Source organism: Panthera tigris, chromosome A2 (genome assembly GCF_018350195.1).
Source record: "Panthera tigris isolate Pti1 chromosome A2, P.tigris_Pti1_mat1.1, whole genome shotgun sequence".
Lineage (NCBI taxonomy): Eukaryota > Metazoa > Chordata > Mammalia > Carnivora > Felidae > Panthera > Panthera tigris.
The window spans coordinates 80,238,312-80,253,251 of record NC_056661.1 but is presented as its reverse complement, the minus strand read 5'-3'; the positions used below and the strand labels follow the sequence as shown (position 1 = coordinate 80,253,251).

At 35.3% G+C, this 14,940-nt stretch overlaps 1 protein-coding gene across 1 annotated transcript in view; it reads right to left on the bottom strand.

Annotated features, from left to right (window-relative positions):
- The window catches only part of RELN (reelin), a 524,409-nt gene that overhangs the window by 153,778 nt on the left and 355,691 nt on the right, over nucleotides 1-14,940 (bottom strand). Inside the window, exons 18-20 of the mRNA XM_042964909.1 lie at nucleotides 10,177-10,410; nucleotides 9,354-9,515; nucleotides 4,307-4,543 (exon numbers count right to left, since the gene is read on the bottom strand). Coding sequence (XP_042820843.1) covers nucleotides 4,307-4,543; nucleotides 9,354-9,515; nucleotides 10,177-10,410 — 633 coding nt within the window. The remainder of the gene's footprint in view (nucleotides 1-4,306; nucleotides 4,544-9,353; nucleotides 9,516-10,176; nucleotides 10,411-14,940) is intronic.

Sequence of the window (14,940 nt, the reverse complement as noted above, 5' to 3'; positions counted from 1 at the left end):
TCCATTGTTGTAAGTGGGTTAAGCCCTCTATTATTATTTTCTATTTCTTCCTTAAGGTCAGTTAATATTTGCTTTAAATATTTAGGTCCTCTTATGTTGGGCACATAGATATTTACCAACATTATATTCACTTTTTGGATTGACCCCTTTCTCATTATATAGTGACCTTTTCTGTCTCTTATTACAGTTTTTCCCCTAAAGCATATTTTGTCTGATATAAGTATAGCTAAACCTGCTTTCTTTTGGCTTCTACCTGTATGGAATATCTTTTCCATCCCCTCACATTCAGTCTGTGTGTGGTCTCAAAGCTAAAATCAGTCTCCTGTAGGCAGCATATAGTTGGATCTTATTTTTTTTTTATTCAATCAGCCACTCAATGTCATTTGATTGGAACACTTAGTCCATTTACATTTAAAGTAATTATTGATAGGTATGGACTTACTATTGCCATTTGTTAATTGTTTTCCAGCTATTTTTAATTCATTAGTTTGTTTTTTCTTAATTTTCATTCTTTTCCTTTGTGATTTAGTAACTTTCCATAGTGGTATGCTTAGATTCCTTTCTCTTTCTCTTTTGTGTATTTACTATACAGGTTTTTGCTTTGTTGGTACCACAAGGCTTACATAAAACATCTTATATTTGTAATAGTCTATTTTAATCTGCTAATAACTTAGGTTTGAATGTATACTAGAGAGCTCCACATTTTTACTCCCTCTACCCACGTTTTATGTTTTTGATTTTATGATTCGCATCTTTTTATCTTGAGTAGCCCTTAACAAATTATTATATCATTATTTTTGCTACTTTTGTCTTTTAATATTCATTCTAGGTTTATAAATGATTTAACTACCATCACTACCATATTTCAGTATTCTGAATTTAACCATATACCTTCCTTTACCAATGAGATTTATATTTTCAAAGATTCTTCTGTTACTAATTAGTGCCATTTTGCTTCAGCTTTCAAAATTTCCTTTAATATTTCTTGTAAGGCCTGCCTAGTGGTGCTGAACTCCTTCAGCTTTTTTTTAATTTTTCAGTAGGCCCCATACCCAATGTGGGGTTTGAACTCACAACCCTGAGATCAAGAGTCTCACGCTCTACTGGCTGAGCCAGCAAGGCACCCCTGAACTCCTTCAGCTTTTGCTTGTCTGGAAAACTATCTCTGCTATTAAAACCAACTGCCAATTCTAATATGCTATAACAACCATCCCTTGCAGTTGTATACATTTTGACACCGAAACCTTATATATATGACAGCAATGTCCTTACCACCTGTATACCTCACCAGATTAGACAGAGGAATGTCAATGTCCCTTGGTAATGTCACTAATAGTATTAGTCAGAAAATATTTAATAAACCTCAATTAAAATGATGCCTTTAGTGATCTTAAAATATATATAAGAAGTTTTAAAGGCTATTTTTAGAACATAAAGCAGATAGAGGTTCTGATAGCAGATACCATGCATGGAAGAAAGGAAAGTACTACAAATAATTAAAAGCAATTCATTTCTCTACAGAAAAAAAGAGCTCTATGATGACACACTGTAAAGTGATTTATAGTATACTGACTGTAATTCTTCTAATGAAAAAGCAATTGTCCAAGTTTTCCCTGGAGAACACTCAGCAGCAACAATCCATGCACATGGGAAGTCACGAGTTAGAAAATGAGAACCACATGAACTCACAGCTGGGAAAAGCCAACAATAATTAATTTAACACCAGCCATTTGTAGAGAACATGTATACATTTCAAAATTTCCCTTGAGAGAAAGAGGGTCATTGAAGGTTTGAGGCTACATACTTAACATCTTCAAAGAATGTTTAGTTAACAAGGTAATATGCTCCAAAGGTCTTACACTAAAATTATAACATTTTAGGACTAGAGGTTAGGATAAATAGTTGGCCAATACCATCACTTGAATTTCAATATTGTAACAAGTGTTTCTGAAACACACTGCCAAAGTGAGTTCATGTTGAACTTGAACAATATATTCCTCAACAGCAGCAAAGAGAAAACAACGTCATTAAAAGGGGCTTTATTCTGACTCATTGGCTAAGAAAATGGGAACAGTTTGAGATCTTCCACATTGTTTCATTTTAATGAGCAGCAAGAATTTTTCATGTCCTTATTAAAGTGGTTAATGTATTTCTCTAGTCTCATTATCACTGCCAGAGTGTACTCTGTTGTTTCATAGCCAAGACAACTCCTTCGCGTTTCAGAGAAGATCAGAAAGTCAAATCTGGTTGCTCACATGTGGTTGTTAATAAAACTCCCACGGTGCTGTTTAAGGTGCCCATGGGGATTGTACAATTATTTATATTTTCTTATGGTTTTCTATAATTACTGTGATTGTATTTTCACAAAGTAAATGTATCTCCACCAATTAAAGCAGTGGTGGGTTAAGAATATTCATCAGACTTGTGTGAAAGGATATTGTTCTTAGGGTTTTGATCAAAGCACAGAAATTAAACTGCTCTTATCATGCATTCAACCCAAGTGTTGAATTAAAATGCTCAGCAACTTTGGAGTTTATTTGAGCAGATGTTAACTATTTATGAAAATAAACACGATACAGGACTTGCATTCATGATATGACTCTTTGTTGTATTAAAAGTGCTGGAAAAAAAATTACCACACAAATCTTGAGGGATACGGTTTATGGTGTATGACCAACTTGAACTGCTGTTAATTCAGGTCGATTTAAATTTTCAGAAGCATATAATTCTAAGAAATCTCACTTTGGCTTACATCTTTGTATCTTTTTATTTTACGCCACCTCTTTGTTTTCTGTGAAGGCTCTAGGACTAAGAAAGAATGTCCATAAAAACCAGCATTGGAGGCTATCAGATAGAAAACACGTAATATAACCTTTCATACTTTGCCATATAGAAATTTCATTCTATCTAGTTCCACAGTGCTTGCAGCAAAAGTGACCAGATGCACTTCCATTCCATTAGCTGTCATTTTGATGCTAGAATTTTAGCCTGCTGTGTATGAGATGTGAGTTCCATGCACAATTCCCATCAAAGGTAATTTTCTGTGCAACGGTGTGTAAAATTTACCTCTCATTATGATAAGGTCACCGATGGGTCATTTATGATATGCTCTCTGGAGACAAGTGCAGTGAAGAGCTTTCGGTGATATTCGTCTGGAGAAATTAAATTGGTCTGACCATGACTCCACAGAAAGTAAAACTCTCTTAGAAAATTATTCCTCAATCATGTTTAAAGTCCCGAAGGGACCCACAGAGGGGCAGTTTGCACACTGGTGCAGGCTATGGGTTTTGGAATAATGTAGACTTGAGTTTTAATCTAGAGTCCCTGAGCCTAGAAGCCCTACATAATCCGGCCTCTGCACAACTCTTGGTGTCTATTCCTCACCTTTGCTCCCTCCCTCCCTGGGCTTCCTGATCCTTGAATATACCATGGTCACTCTCACTTCTGGAGTCTTTGCACTGTAAATTTTCCTAGTTGGAATGTTCTTCCATCAGATCATCATGTGGCTAGAATTTCCTTTTTCTTCTCTGTTCTAATCAGTGGACTATATCATATCCACCATCTGAACTATCTGAACATAGTCTCCTCCTTTGTACCTTAGATAGCCGCCTCCCAACTCCAGTTAATCACTATTGTGTCATCCTACTGATGTTCTTGAAGTACTAATCACAGTCTTAAATTACTTATTTACTGATTATTGTATAATTAAGCTTGCATTTGCCTATAGGGGGGTTAAATCTAAGATGGGTTATCTTGACTAGGATATCCCACAATCCTGAAACCCCAACAACATTAACTATATGAGTTACTGGTCCAACATTGCTTAATAAGATGGATTTAAAAGGAGATCTTAGTTAATAAATTAAAGATGAAAAAACCTCCTGGACTTTATGTAAGACAGCATGAAAACAGAACTACTCATGAGAAGTAGTATTTTAATAAAATAGTCATTAGAGTGATTTCACATTTTACCATGATCGTGGTGGGCCTCCATGAAGGGAGAATATGGTAGTGACTTTAGTTATTAACACTTTTTAAAGAGGGGTTTTATATGTAACTGTGGGAAATAAAAATTTGAGATTAAAAACTATGGTGAAATTTTACATTTATTTAAATCTATCAGTATTTTGTTTTCAGTTCTGCTTCCCAAGATATCTTACCTGTAGACATAATAATGACTTTTGAAATGGTTCGTATTCAGTAAATATTTGTCAGCAAATGAGTAAGAGCTGGGTGAACCAGAAGATCATTCTTATGTTCCAATCCTTAATGTAAATTATAACAACAGCAGAAATGAAATTCTTACCAAAGTGTCCAGTCGTGGCCACAGTACGGCTGAACATTTCCAAGGTAGAATCCCAGAGACTGAGTGACCTCCACAAGATTGGTAAAGTCGAGGCTAATGCTGTTGAAAAGGACAGATGTCATGATAATCTCATCAATGGCCCATACATCTTCTCCTTGCAAAGAATGATACGGTTGCCACCATCTGAACTGGATTCCAAACTGTCTTGCATCATCTGGTAACTCTACGGAGATTATTCTAAAAATAAATAAATAAATAAAAGTAAAAATTCAGATTACTTTGGTATCTTAAAATACAAACGTTCACAACAGCATATTTTTTCCCGTAGTATAGCATTAAAAAAATAGTTCTCCCACTATTATAAACATTCTTCTGAGATTTCCAATTTCCTGTCTGACTCAAACAAAGTCTTCCAAACCCATCAAAAAATGTGACTGCTTGCATTCATCTGCTTTCAGAAAAGCTAACTCAATAAAACACAGTTGTTGTCAAAGTGGCAGGATTTGTCTTAGTCTGAAAAAGGAGCTTGGGCATCTTGTTACACATATTACAGTTTGAGGCTGGTTGGAACTGCGGCCCTTCCTAATTCCCATCAGTTGAACACAGTGTATGAGGTGACTTGCTGTGTCATGGTGGCCATGACAACAAACCTGTATGTGACAAATGGGGAAGAAAATTAAGAATAATATCTAATTTCCAGGAGCAATTACTGTACACAGCAGCAGGAACCATACATTAATTGCCACTGCAACGACATCTGCTTGAAAGCTCCATAAATCACATTCCATGCTGCTCACATCCATACACAAGGTGAGACATGAAGCAAATGGCAAATGGAACATTTGTCTCCATCAATGTACAATTAAACACCAGGAGAGGTGTTAGCAGTAAACACATGCTAAAGGGACTGAGTCTTTTTCCTAGTGAGCAAAGGAAAGCTCCCTAAGACAGGTGACTAGTTGGGTAACTTAGAAACAAATTATTTAAAAACTTCAGTGTCTAAGGCTGGAATGAATTAGAAATTAGATTGATTTTCATATTTGTATTGTGTTTCTTCTTATTGTGTCAAGAAATGTTAAAACCATGGAAATGTAATTTCTTATGTAGAGTTATTAAAAATAATGCCTATTTTCTCTTTAAATAATTTGTATATGGAAATATGGGATAGAATAACATGATCTTCATCACTATTAATTATACAAATGACCAGTAAAAAACAGGCAGAATTTTTTGCAATGGGAGAAAACGTACTTTTCAAATAAGGAAAAATCATTATTCAAATATAGAAATATAAATTTAAAAACAGTGCTTAAATTAAAAAGACAGAGCAGTAATTTTTATGGCTTTTAAATACTTTTAAATACTTTTGGTCTTAAAAACTTTAAATCTGTGAATTTTTTTTACCCATGTGAATTTATTAGAAGGAAAGAATAAATTTTAAATTGAGTATTTTAGTAATTTTCACTTTAATTTCTTTTTTTTTTATTTATTTTTGGGACAGAGAGAGACAGAGCATGAACGGGGGAGGGGCAGAGAGAGAGGGAGACACAGAATCGGAAACAGTCTCCAGGCTCCGAGCCATCAGCCCAGAGCCTGACGCGGGGCTCGAACTCACAGACCGCGAGATCGTGACCTGGCTGAAGTCGGACGCTTAACCGACTGCGCCACCCAGGCGCCCCTCACTTTAATTTCTAAATATTTTTATTAAATACTCAAATAACTATATTTATTTATATTAACATACCAAATATGTAAAGAAATTAATTAAACTATATTCAAACTGGCTCAATAATGAAAAAAATCATGCATTAATTTAATCATTTAATTTGATCATCATGTTATTAGAAAATTATAATTTTCCTTTATAATAATTTTAAAAGCAGTTACTATTCTCTGATGAAAATAAATATAATTTAAAAATAACAACTGAGGGGTGCCTGGGTGGCTCAGGTGGTTGACTGTTCAACTCTTGATTTCAGGTCAGGTCATGATCCTAGGGCTGTGGGATCAAGCCTTATGTCAGACTCTGTGCCAAGCATGGAGCCTGCTTGCGATTCTCTCTCTCTCTCTCTCTCTCTCTCTCTCTCTCTCTCTCTCTCCCCACCTCAGCCCCTTTCCCCAGCTTATATGTGTGCACTCTCTTTCTTCAAAAAAACCCCAAAACCCAAAAAACTGTAGAATTTTTCAGGCAACTTTAAAGTTTATTTTCCTTTATTTCCTTATTTTAGTGGATATACATACATGTGTGTGATAACAGTAATTGAAATGACCAATATTTTCCTTGGCAATGATATTAAGGCTACAGGTCTGTAATCAGACTGTTGGGTTAAAGTCCCCACTCTGACACCTAATGGTTAATAACTTTGCAGCTGCAGGGAAGGTACTCAACTTCTATGTTCCTCAGCACCTTCATCTGTGAAGCTGGAATAATATCCTTATGCCAAAGTCAGATACACTTTTTAGTTTTTCACTATCATGTCTTAGCATCTAGAATAGTATCTGGCACACATCAAAAACTCAACAAATTCTTGCTGCATAAATGAAGTACATGTTGTCACTATACCCTGATAGAAATTTGAATACTGAGACACAAAAAGGTTGAATATTCTCTCTAATGTTAAGCAGCTTTTAAGTGGCAATGCCAGGAGCTGCACCTAGACAGCATGGCTCTCGAGCCTGTACTCTTAACAATTACTTCCTATCATGAGGTGGGGTGGGAATCTCTGTTTCCACCACTCTGCATATGGCATCAGCTCATTACAATACCTTTGGAACCATTTGATCAGAAGATTCCTGGATGGGAACCCAGGGATTTGGGTCAACTTTCTGTATCGTTCTTCCTTTTGGGGTAGATACTAAGCTCATAAATTTTTGTAATCAAATACAGCAATCAAAACAAAAATAAAATAAAAATAGGCTTTATAAAAATTTTAGAATAAGAAACAAGCCCTATAATTAAGACAAATCTAGAATAATTTTAGTTTCAGCAGTGATATAAAGTTTTACATTGAAAATGCCAATTAGTTCACAACGTTCTAGTCAGTTTGAATTAAAAGATTAACTTAGATAAATGTATAGGCTTTAAAATTTATAAATAGAAAGCAGACAGAGTTCTTTTACTTACTGAGTGACTCATAGGGAAAAGAATTATTAGAAATTGGCTGGAAGTAACAGTGGTTAGCTAACTAGAATATCTAATTTATGGGTCATACTTCATTTTGGAACAGCCATGGCAGGAAGGGACAATATGGAATTGACAGTAGTTACAGACAGCAATTTAGACTGAAGAAAATACAGCAAATGGCTAAAGGCATCAAGATACATTTAACTCTCCTGTGAAGAATTTACATGGTTTGTATTATTTATCATGTAAAATATAATTTAGTATCCAGAATAGATCAAATTCTACTTCTGCCATGTCACTTTTATTAATATTTGTAAGAAAGAGGGGGATGGAGGAAGAGTCTCACGGGCAGACATACATACAATTGAAAATAAAAGTGTTCTTGACACCTCTACCATGTTCTCTTTTTAAAAAAAATCTCCACTCGGATCTTAATCTTTCAAGCTATGCACATACCTAGTTCTGGAAAGCCATGTTGATTCTGCTTAGAAGAAAAATGTTGCTGTCAAATGGCAGGCAAGATTAAATGCACCTTTGCAATAGCACATTTAATGTGTAATTATTTTTCATATCAACAAAGATTAATTAAATTTCATGATAAAGATTGATTATTGAATTTTGGAGCTGTCCATCTTTGTTAGAAAAAATTGTGTTTTAGACCAAGTTAACTTAGGACAGTGATATTTTCGTCCTGCTTTCATTATTATCAACCTGCTTTTCATTTAATTGTCTTTTAATGTTTTCTATGGAGAGTCTGTGAAGTGTGTTTTTGGTATTCATATTGTCTACTGAGTGAGAAAGTTGAGGTTAGCCTTTCACTTACTTTTACAGGGAACACTCAACACATCTCATGTGTTTTTAAATTTTATAATGTAAACAATTACAACTCATGACAGTTGTTAGCTATTTTCTCTGTTACATGCTACTTTCTTTTCTATGAAAATTAAATTTCTCATTTGTTTACAAACACTTAAGTATAGGGACTGCTCTAGGCAACAACTTTCAGTATATAAAGTCTAGCATCAGTGCCCCTGTCTTTTTGCCACAGTGCCAATGCAAACCTCAGTGCCCCAAACCCTTGCTCTCTTTCATATTTCCCTGTGATCAAAATGTACTTCCAGGAAGGCAAATGGTGTTAATTCTTCACTAACTGTGAATGTAGCCATAGTGTTACCTCTTCTAGTGGTATTTAATTTTCCCATCCTCCTCTTGTGCAATTTTTTAAAGAATTTCAGTGAGTAGGTCAATACTGTCGTAGAAGGGGAGACGGCCCTCTGGGCATTGCTAAAAATGTACCACCAGTGGTGATTACTATTCTGACAACATCGAAGGATGCCTCTGCTTCAAGTAAAACTTAAATCTCACAATTGCAACTATAGATTATGAAATGTATAAGCTAAAGAAAAACAGAAGTGCCCTGAAGAAAGAACTTTAAAAATATCCTCACCCTTCAATCTTTGGCAGGGACTCTACATATTACATGCAAATTTTAAATACATACTTGTTATCCGGTTTTAGAATTATTGTCTCATATGATTTATTATAACATATTATAATGTATTGCTAACAAATAGTTGTTAACAGAGTTTATAATTTAGTGTCATATCAAAATCATATCTAATAGGCTGCAGTATAGTTGAATAAGGAAAATAGTGTTAACTATTTTTCTCTTTCCTAGGCATCAAAATATTTCCCTTAGATGTATATTTCAAAATATGAGAACAAATTTCTTCAAATTATCAGAAATCAGTAAGACAAATGAAATAGAAGAATGTGGCTTGCTAGTTTTTTATTACAAGAAACATTAATCTTTGTCCTCACCATCTCTCAATGGAAAAATATCTGATCTACACCAGTTGACTGATGATTTCCCCAGGAAGGAGATATCACTCTAATCATTTTTCCAAATGCTTTCCAACGTACCTGGGCTCATGATAGTTGAGATATGAATAGTGCTCCAAGAGTTTCCAAGTTATCCCATTATCGTAAGAATAATGCAGTAAAACTCCTTCACCAGGCTGGTCAGGGGCTCTGCATGTGCTCAGAACAGACTTGCTCCCTAGCCTCAGTGTGAACTGGAGAAACCTAGATATGAATTGTCTGTAATTAGCGTATGCATAAACATTTGTATCATAATGTTCATTTTGGCTTATAAAGAATTTCAAACAAATTTAAATGAATTACTCAAAAGCTGCATGTTTCTACTCATCTCTTATAAAATGTAAGTAATTTCACTGTGAGATGTATGAATATGTGTAGAAGATGAGGTCAATGCACGTTTATATGCAGATATATCCATGCAAAACATGAGTATATATTTATACATACTTGTATACTATGCACTTGTGTACATACACTTAAAATGCCAATCATTCCTTTACTGCATTATTTATGAGGCACTGGGGGAAGGGAAGATGTAGAATAAATCTAATCAGCCTCTGCAAGCTGTCAAATAAATAAAACTACATAAATAATTAACTAGCCCTTGGCTTAAGAACAGTTTTGATGCTAACATTTCATATGTTTAAAAACCAGTCAGTCATTAGTATCTTAAAGTCGTCAGTAAGCCTTTTAATTTATTAAAAACTAGGACAAATTAACCCTATAGCAACTAACTGTAAGCTCTCTCTGGATTAAAAATCGAAAGATGTACATATCAACAACAACAAAAAAAGGAAAATAAATAGATCTAAATTCAATCATTAGCATCTGGTTTCTATATGTATTCCACCCTGCCTTAACTCACCTGGACTGTGAGCTGTCAAGGAAAGACGTAATGAGCTGACGCCTTCCATCTTTGTTGAAAACCAGGGCCTTACCACTGGCCAAGACACCACAACCAAAGCTGACTTCAGCACCACGGATAGAGTAAAAGTTATGGTAAGAGGAGAGCCTGGAACTGCCGAAGCTTTCAGAAATAAACATTGGGAATGTCTGGGATGCCATCTCACAGGCTGGGCCAGAAAATCCAGGGTCACACCTGAAAGAGATATCACGAAATATATATATTTTTTAAATCTTCTATTTTTCTTTTTTTAAAATTGTTTTTATTTATTTTTGAAGGGGAGAGAGAGACAGAGCATGAGTGGGGGAGGAACAGAGAGAGAGGGAGACACAGAATCTGAAGCAGGATCCAGGCTCTGAGCTGTCAGCACAGAGCCCAATGCGGGGCTCAAACCCACGAACTGTGAGATCATGACCTGAGCCGAAGTCGGACGCTTAACTGACTGAGCCACCCAGGCGCCCCAAGATATCACGAAATAATATCTTAAGCTGTTGGTCCTTACAGAGATCCATGAATCTAATTCAAGGAGGAGGAAGTCCAGGGGCCAGCATTTGATTGAATGATAGGTGAGGCTCATTAGTCTCCGGAAAATACTGAATCTGAAGACTTGATAAAGTCAATTGACTGAAATATTACAAAAGAATATAGTCTTTACACAGCCCTGCTATAAAAAGCTTCTGATTAAAACAATAATTCAGCACTCATCTTTAACCAATGCCAGTGATTCATCTGTGAATGCATCTACATCTGTGCACATTTCCAATGTAAAGTTTTTGTAAAAGTTATATTATTACATATATAATTTTATTCATAATGATGTTCATTAAATTCATAAAAGATAAATAAAAAATACTTCCAAAGATATCTAGAATAAATTTCCTCTAAGAACAAATGTAAAAATACACATTATGTTTGTGACAGAAATTATTTGAAATATTTGGAAAAGATTGGAAAATAAATCTATCTTTATTTCAAACTTAGGTTGACATTATAAGGGGAATGTGAACACCTTCACCTAGATAGATGTCCTTAGCAGAACTGTGCTGCCCCACGGTGGAATCCCAAATTAGTAGTGCTTCAAGAAAAAGAACAAAACAAAATAAACCCCACACAACTTGTCTCCTACCATATATATGTCTATATATATTTATATATATCTATATATATAGATATATGTATATATATATATACTTAAAGTATTTTTTAAAATGTTTTTAATGTTTATTTATTTTTGAGACAGAGAGAGGCAGAGTGTGAGTGGGGAAGGGGCAGAGAGAGAGGGGGGTGCAGAATCTCAAGCAGGCTCCAGGCTCTGAGCTATCAGCACAGAGCCTGATGCGGGGCTCAAACTCATGGACTATGAGATCATGACCTGAGCTAAGGTCGGATGCTTAACCGACTGAGCCACCCAGGCGCCCCACCTTCTACTATATTTATATTAGGACACTCATCACAGATAACTCACTAGTTGAATATCAGAAACCTCTTATATTTTAAGGCATTTACATATCAGGAATTAGTTTTAAATTCTTTATTTTCATTGTACTATTTCTTTTTCACTATATATATACTATGTCACCCATAATAAAATAAAATTGGTGTCTTTTTTTGGGTGGGGTAAGGAGTGCTCATCTAAGCATTCAAAACTTCCTAAAATTGGAAGCATTTATAAAGCAGTGTAGGACCAATGAAGTGATGTTATGGCATAACTTTGAAAGCTACTTCTTTAGCACTGGTGTATCAAATGTGTATTGGATATTCTGAGGGAGAAGGTTTACAGTCGTCATCATGTTATCAAGGAAGTTGGACCCTACTACAGCATGAAGTCTGAAGGTTGTCTTGGCATTAGGGATGGGATTAGGAAAGAAAAACAGTATTTATGGAGCACGCAAATAAGCCTCACACAGTTTGCTTCTTTCCCATGTTATCTCATTGATTTAAACTGTGAATAGCCAAGTAATTTCCAAGAAGGATAAAAAATTAGCTAAAGAAGACACATTTTGACATTGGAGAACTATATGTGTATTACCACGGCATTTCAGGGCAAATGCATTTCTGTGTATCTTAAATGTGTCTTCTTAGGACCACTGTTTGGACAGAAATTGGTGATCATTTAGAGAAGACTCACACTGGAGTCAGTTCCCATTTAGTGGTTTTGGAAGTGTACTTTTAATCAAAAGTTATATAATTGGGATACAATGTTGATAAGGATTCCATTCATATATTTAAAAATACATTTGTAGTCTTTGTTTTGCAGTGAAACAGTAGGGTAACAGGAGATTTCAGGAATGGCATGAGGCTCTCCTGATTCTAAATATATCCTCTGCAGGTTTTTCTACCCATCCTCAAGTGTAGCATTATGGTCACCTTGAATGTCAAGATAAAAGGATGCCTTCTGCCCTTCTCACTAGAACCTCTAACAGGGGTGGGCTTATCGGAATAAAGACTTATCAGTTTAGAAATCCAGGCCTGAGTATTGCACACAGGCAAAAACATGTTAGGCAGCAGGAGAGGTGGAATCCTGGTAGCAAATAATAGCAGTGATGAGGGGAGCAAAGTGAGAAGAGAAACAAAGCTGCAGGGGCCCCAAATTCAAGCATCTGTTTAAGAGAAATAAATGGTATCGAATATAAATTCCTTTTCTATGCAATTTTGTTCATGCTTGACAAAGCATATATTGCCGGAAAAGGATGTAGTAGTCACCAGGGCACCTGGGTGGCTCAGTCCGTTGAGCATGTGACTTTGGCTCAGGTCATGATCTCCCAGTTAGGGAGTTCAAGCCCGCATGGGGCTCTGTGCTGACAGCTCAGCGCCTGCAGCCTGCTTCGGATTGTGTGTGTGTGTGTGCCTCTCTCTCTTCCTCCCCTGCTCAGGTTTTGTCTCTTTCTCTCTCAAAAATAAAAATTAAAAAAAATTTTTTAAAAGGATGTAGTAGTCAAACAGCGCAGCCACAGATGAACAAAACCACTGAATATTATGTAAAATGTCATCAGAAATAGGGAAAAAAACCTCAAGTTATAACTGGTGAAAATATTCTGCAAAACCTTAGAAGGAGGAAAAGGCCATGATTGTTCAAAATGATGTATGGTGTTAAAAAACAAACAAACAAACAAAAACCCAATGCCCAAAGGCATAACAGGGCCATTCAGATTTCTGTTTGCATCCATCATGAGTGACACAGGTGGTTGCCTTAATAAAACCACTGAATGCTAACAGGATATTGTACATGAAAAATGAAGTATGAAGTAGAATTACTGTAATTATAGATGGGTTTTTTAGAAATAGCACTTTTTTTTTTTAGAAATAGCACTTTCTATTTTCATTAATAAAAGCAGTTGTCATTTCAGATAATTTGTTTTCAGAACTTTTCAGGACAACTTTCAGGAATTACAAAGAAGTCTGGCATTCTTGTGTTCATTTTATTTGAAATGCACTTAAGGAGAGGATGGCCTGGATATGCACAATAGATGAAGATAATAACTTGAGGAAAACACCAGATAATGCTTCACAGATCTAATGAGTCAGTCTTTTGGGGTGGGAGTTGGTGGTTTTATTCAAAAGCACAGAGACACATATTCACTGGTTTTTTAAATAATTTTTTTAAAGTTTATTTATTTATTTTGAGAAAGAGAGAGAGAGAGAGAGAGAGAGAGAGAGAGAGAGAAGGAGAGAAAGAGAGAGAAAGGGAAAGGGGCACAGAGACAGGGAGAAAGAATCCCAAGCAGGCTCTACACCATCAGCACAGAGCCCAATGTGGGGCTCGAACCCATGAACCATATCATGACCTGAGCCGAAATCAAGAGTTGGATGCCTAACTGACTGAGCCACTAGGTGCCTCTTCACTTTTGGAATATGAATAGGAACTTTTCAATTCTTTAATACTTTCTATGGTGCAGAGTGACTTCTTTGTTAATTAAATTCACTGCAACATAGTTAAGAAGTTAACGTGACCCTCTACTCTCAGTGCTGACAAGTGTCTTGCCTCATACATATAATTTCCAAATGATCAGGCAGAAATTCCTTTTATGAGTTCTCCATTAATTAATTACTACTCTTTTTGTTTGGAGGACAAGAAGAGACAAACTAGATGATCAGTTGTTGAAAACTTAGCTGTATAACCAAGATTGTCTGTGGTTTTGGGAATCTCCCAAATATTTTATAATTAAATGTTAATATGGACATGACATAATACATATGAATACCAATTCTCGTTATAAACATAACACAATGCTTCAGTGGTGACTAGATATTAACTATTTATATATAATTTCAGATTTCATATTCAACATCATTATCATGTAAAATACTTTATATATCATTTTGAAGACCCAAATGATTTTCAAAGGTAAGTAAGATTGCAGAATTATACTCAAAGATGAATTTTCTTATCAAACTGCTAAATTTGGCTCATTCCAGTTTCCTTTAGCCTTGGGTTTATGGGTCAGTAATGATTTTCATAATTCATTTACAAAGCATGCTAGGAATTAAAATATTGAAGCATATTCAATAGCTTCAATAGCATATTGAAGAATGTAACCAAAGACAGAAAAGGCAGTCATCAAACTGTGAAGAATTCAAATTTGTTCACAAATTTACATGAGGTATGCTAAATTTATTTACAATTTAGCTTAATAGAAAAGTTATTTATTCATCAATTTCTACATACAAAACACACTTAGTGTTCTATTATGCTTAAATTCAATTTGGAGTATCCTACTTTGGCCT